The following is a 4,688-nucleotide window of genomic DNA, read 5'->3' on the forward strand; positions in this document are numbered from 1 at the left end:
ATGAAGCCTGTGCTGCGACTTCTGTCTTGTGTGTGGCGCACGTAATATGTCAAAGCAGCACCGCCCTGATATGGCCCTTCGTGGTCGGCTGGGCGTTAAGCAAACAAACAAACAAATTTAGGTAGCCATACGCCGCTTTTGGAGGATGTTGCACTGACACTTTCTTGTGAAAGCACCCCCGACACACGATGATAAATTGTCTTCCTTCCAAACCCTCTTGCCCACCCCCCCCCCCCCACCCCTAAAATAAAAAGAAAGAAAAAAAGTCAATTCCCCTCTCCCGCCCCGGCCAATCCCACCCATCCACACCCATCCCACCCATCCCACCCATCCACACCCATCCACACCCATCACACCCATCCACACCCATCCCACCCATCCACACCCACCCCACCCATCCCACCCATCCACACCAATCCCACCCATCCACACCCATCCACACCCATCCCACCCATCCACACCCATCCCACCCATCCACACCCATCCACACCCATCCCACCCATCCCACACCCATCCCACCCATCCCACCCATCCACACCCATCCCACCCATCCCCACCCATCCCACCCATCCACACCCATCCCACCCATCCACACCCATCCACACCCATCCACACCCATCCCACCCATCCACACCCATCCCACCCATCCCACCCATCCCACCCATCCCACCCATCCACACCCATCCACACCCATCCACACCCATCCCACCCATCCACACCCATCCCACCCATCCACACCCGTGCTTTAATTAGGCCAAACAAAAATACATGTTGGATTAAGGTAACATGACCCCAAAAAATGGGGTCGGTAGGTCGGCTTTTTTTTTTAATTTAAATTTTATGTTTAGGCTATGAATGGTTCGCAAAATGTGCCAGAGGTTGTTGGTTGTTTTTTTTAGAAATAAAAAAAGGTTTAAAGTCGGCGAAAAAAATAGGGTCGTTCGGATTACCCTAAATCAACATATATTTTTGTTTGGCCTTATGAACTCATTGTCAGCTCAGCTCAAGCTCAATATCGCAGCCCTCCTTATCTCCCCACCTACCCCCCTCGCCGCCCCCACCATCCTCTATATTCCCACCCTCAAGTTGTTCATTACATTTCCATTCTGTTGGCAATTAGCGAAGAGGCCGGGTGAGCAGCAAAACTAATTAGGTGACTGTGTTCTCCGGTTGAATTTTGCTTTGTTTTTCTTGCTCACGATGAGGATGTTTGTAAAAGTACGTCTTTTATAGTGTATTAGAGGAATACCCGGCTTCGCCGGGGTGAATCGCGAGACAGAGACAGACAGCGTGGCGGTTCATCACAATCACCTCTGCAGGCGAAGTCCTGTCAAACAGGATTGAGAATTTTAGAGCTTATTTCTTAGCCCTATATTATCTGTTGTGGCTTCTCAAATGCCAGAATATACAGACAGACAAAAGCCGCTAGACCCCATCACAAACAGAACTCTACAATCAACAGGTTTTTTCCCCCACACACACACACAAACACACACACAGAGAAGCCGTATATATATATATGCATATCTGTATCTATAAATATATAGAGATAGGTGAGAGTGTATTTTTCGCGTGGCTATAAATTGATTCGACCTTTTCACTTTGACAGTAAGAACAACTTACGGGTGCAAGGGAAGCGTTCTGGACAGCGCAGTGACATTCTAAAAATAGTCACTCTCAGAAACGGGAATTTGGGGTGAGACAGACAGCGTGGCGGTTCACCTCAATCACCTTTGAAAGGCGAAGTCCTGTCAAACGGGATTGAGAATTTTAGAGCTTATTTCTTAGCCCTATATTATCTACTGTGGCTTCTCACATGCCAGAACATACAGACAGACAAAAGCCGCTAGACCCCATCACAAACAGAACTCTATAATACATAGGTTTTTGCCTACACACACACACAAACACACACACACACAGAGAAGCCGTATATATATGCATATCTGTATCTATAAATATATAGAGATAGGTGAGAGTGTATTTTTCGCGTGGCTATAAATTGATTCGACCTTTTCACTTTGACAGTAAGAACAACTTACGGGTGCAAGGGAAGCGTTCTGGACAGCGCAGTGACATTCTAAAAATAAATAGTAACTTACAACTGAACGGGAAAGCCACACGAAGGAAGGGAGATAAACGCCAAACACTGGAGAAGATAAGGAAGAGTTACTTATAATGGTGAAATGAACACAAAAACGAACATGAGTTTAGCGCTGCGCGCTGAGAGCACGTGTTGAAATATCTCATCGATGATATTGTGTCCGGGGTGTAGCTGAATACGGTGTCCAAATTTGAAAAAGAACCACCGAGAACTTTGGCGTTGTGATGTGGTGTAGCGGCTATGGTGTGTCGGTATGGGGGCCCGGGTAAGCTGAGGTGGAACCAAAATAGCTGAGGTGGAACCAAAATCGGTTCCGCGCTGCGCGCTGAGAGCACGTGTTGAAATATCTCATCGACCAGGTTGTGTCCAGGGTGTACCTGAATATGATCACCAAATTTGAAACAGATCCATCGAGAACCTTGGCCGCGCATCGCGCACAGACAGACAGACACACAGACAGACAGACACTAGTCGTATATATATATAGATAGTGATGATCAGTTTTGTGGTCTTTGTTTTAAGGGACTTGTATCTTGTTCAATCCTCTGTTTCAGACACTGATAACCAAAATATCAACGCTTCAGCCGGGGTCTACTCTTCATCCGTACTGCTGTTCACTGCTTTTGTGTTATCGTCGTTGGTCGTATTTTCCGTCCGTTCTCCAGTTTTGTGATTACGAATTCATGGTCCATTTAAAGGCACACTCCTTTTCAAGTGATGAAGAGTTGGGCTGACCGTGCCAGATCTGGGATAATGGACCATCCCTCCACTTGGAGACATACCAACAATCCACATCGTGACTGCGGCTTGCTCTGGTGAACTTGAATTTCATGTATGTCTCTCACGAAATTAATTCATCGATGAATTTTCACTGTGCACAGAGAGCATTCCGCTTTTGATTGTTGGTATGTCACCAAGTTGGTATGTCACCAAGTTGGTATGTCACCAAGCGTAGGGATGTTTTTACCGCGTGTAAAAGCCTGGCCACGTCTGAGACGTGGACCTGTTTACACAGGAAGGAGTATATGCCTTTAACACGGGGGTGGTAACCTGTTTGCTTCTGTTTGTCCGTCCTTTCACAGCGGGTTGTCATCGTGTTTGATTGTGCACTCTTTGTGATCATGGTCTTCTAGTCCTAGCAGCATAATCATGACCTTAAAAGGCAGTCTTTGTGATCATGGTCTTCTAGTCCTAGCAGCATAATCATGGCCTTAAGAGGCAGTCTTTGTGATCATGGTCTTCTAGTCCTAGCAGCATAATCACGACCTTAAAAGGCAGTCTTTGTGATCATGGTCTTCTAGCCCTAGCAGCATAATCATGGTCTAAATGGCACTCTTTTTGATCATGGTCTTCTAGTCCTGGCAGCATAATCATGGTCTAAATGGCACTCTTTTTGATCATGGTCTTCTAGTCAAAGCAGCATAATCATGGTCTAAAAGGCAGTTTTTGTGATATGGTCTACTAGTCCTAGCAGCATAATCATGGCCTTAACAGACAGTCTTTGTGATCATGGTCTTCTAGTCCTAGCAGCATAATCATGGCCTTACCAGGCAGTCTTTTTGATCATGGTCTTCTAGTCCTAGCAGCATAATCATGGCCTTAAAAAGCACTCTTTGTGATCACAGTCTTCTAGTCCTAGCAGCATAATCGTGACCTTAAACGGCAGTCTTTGTGATCATGGTCTTCTAGCCCTAGCAGCATAATCATGGCCTTAAACGGCACTCTTTTTGATCACAGTCTTCTAGTCCTAGCAGCATAATCGTGACCTTAAACGGCAATCTTTGTGATCACAGTCTTCTAGTCCTAGCAGCATAATCGTGACCTTAAACGGCAATCTTTGTGATCATGGTCTTCTAGTCCTAGCAGCATAATCATGGCCTTAAACGGCAGTCTTTGTGATCATGGTCTTCTAGTCTTAGCAGCATAATCGTGACCGTAAACGGCAATCTTTGTGATCATGGTCTTCTAGTCCTAGCAGCATAATCATGGCCTTAAACGGCAGTGTGGATTTTGTTGAATGAATTAGTTTCTTAAGAGCCACTATAGTGTCACTGAATCTGCCATCCCTCCACTTGGAATCATACCAACAATCAATAATCTATATGATGTCTGAGCCCGGGGATATGTTTTTGTATGAATTGATTTCTTAAAAGCCACTATTGTGTCACTGAATCTGCGAAATCAATTCCTAACAAAAACTGTAATTCTGCTCATGAAGCAGCCAGGATTCTGATTTTTGGATTTGTAATAATGATGTGTCAAAATGGAGGGAGGATCTCCCGTGCAAAGCCCGCGGGTCTCCCAGACAGCCAGATAGTCAGTGCAAAGCCCGCGGGCCTCCCAGCCAGCCAGATAGTCAGTGCAAAGCCCGCGGGCCTCCCAGACAGCCAGATAGTCAGTGCAAAGCCCGCGGGCCTCCCAGACAGCGAGATAGTCAGTGCAAATCCCGCGGGCCCCCCAGACAGCCAGATAGTCAGTGCAAAGCCCGCGGGCCTCCCAGACAGCCAGATAGTCAGTGCAAATCCCGCGGGCCCCCCAGACAGCCAGATAGTCAGTGCAAAGCCCGCGGGCCTCCCAGACAGCC

The 4,688-nt window shown here is 46.8% G+C and overlaps 1 protein-coding gene across 1 annotated transcript in view; it reads left to right on the forward strand.

Annotated features, from left to right (window-relative positions):
* The window catches only part of LOC138971859 (uncharacterized), a 12,971-nt gene extending 9,939 nt beyond the window's left edge, over positions 1 to 3,032 (forward strand). The window contains exon 5 of the mRNA XM_070344691.1: positions 2,659 to 3,032. Coding sequence (XP_070200792.1) covers positions 2,659 to 2,777 — 119 coding nt within the window. The 3' untranslated portion in view covers positions 2,778 to 3,032. The remainder of the gene's footprint in view (positions 1 to 2,658) is intronic.
* Positions 3,033 to 4,688: the final 1,656 nt, after the last annotated feature.

This window comes from Littorina saxatilis, linkage group LG7, assembly GCF_037325665.1.
Source record: "Littorina saxatilis isolate snail1 linkage group LG7, US_GU_Lsax_2.0, whole genome shotgun sequence".
Taxonomy (NCBI): Eukaryota; Metazoa; Mollusca; class Gastropoda; order Littorinimorpha; family Littorinidae; genus Littorina; species Littorina saxatilis.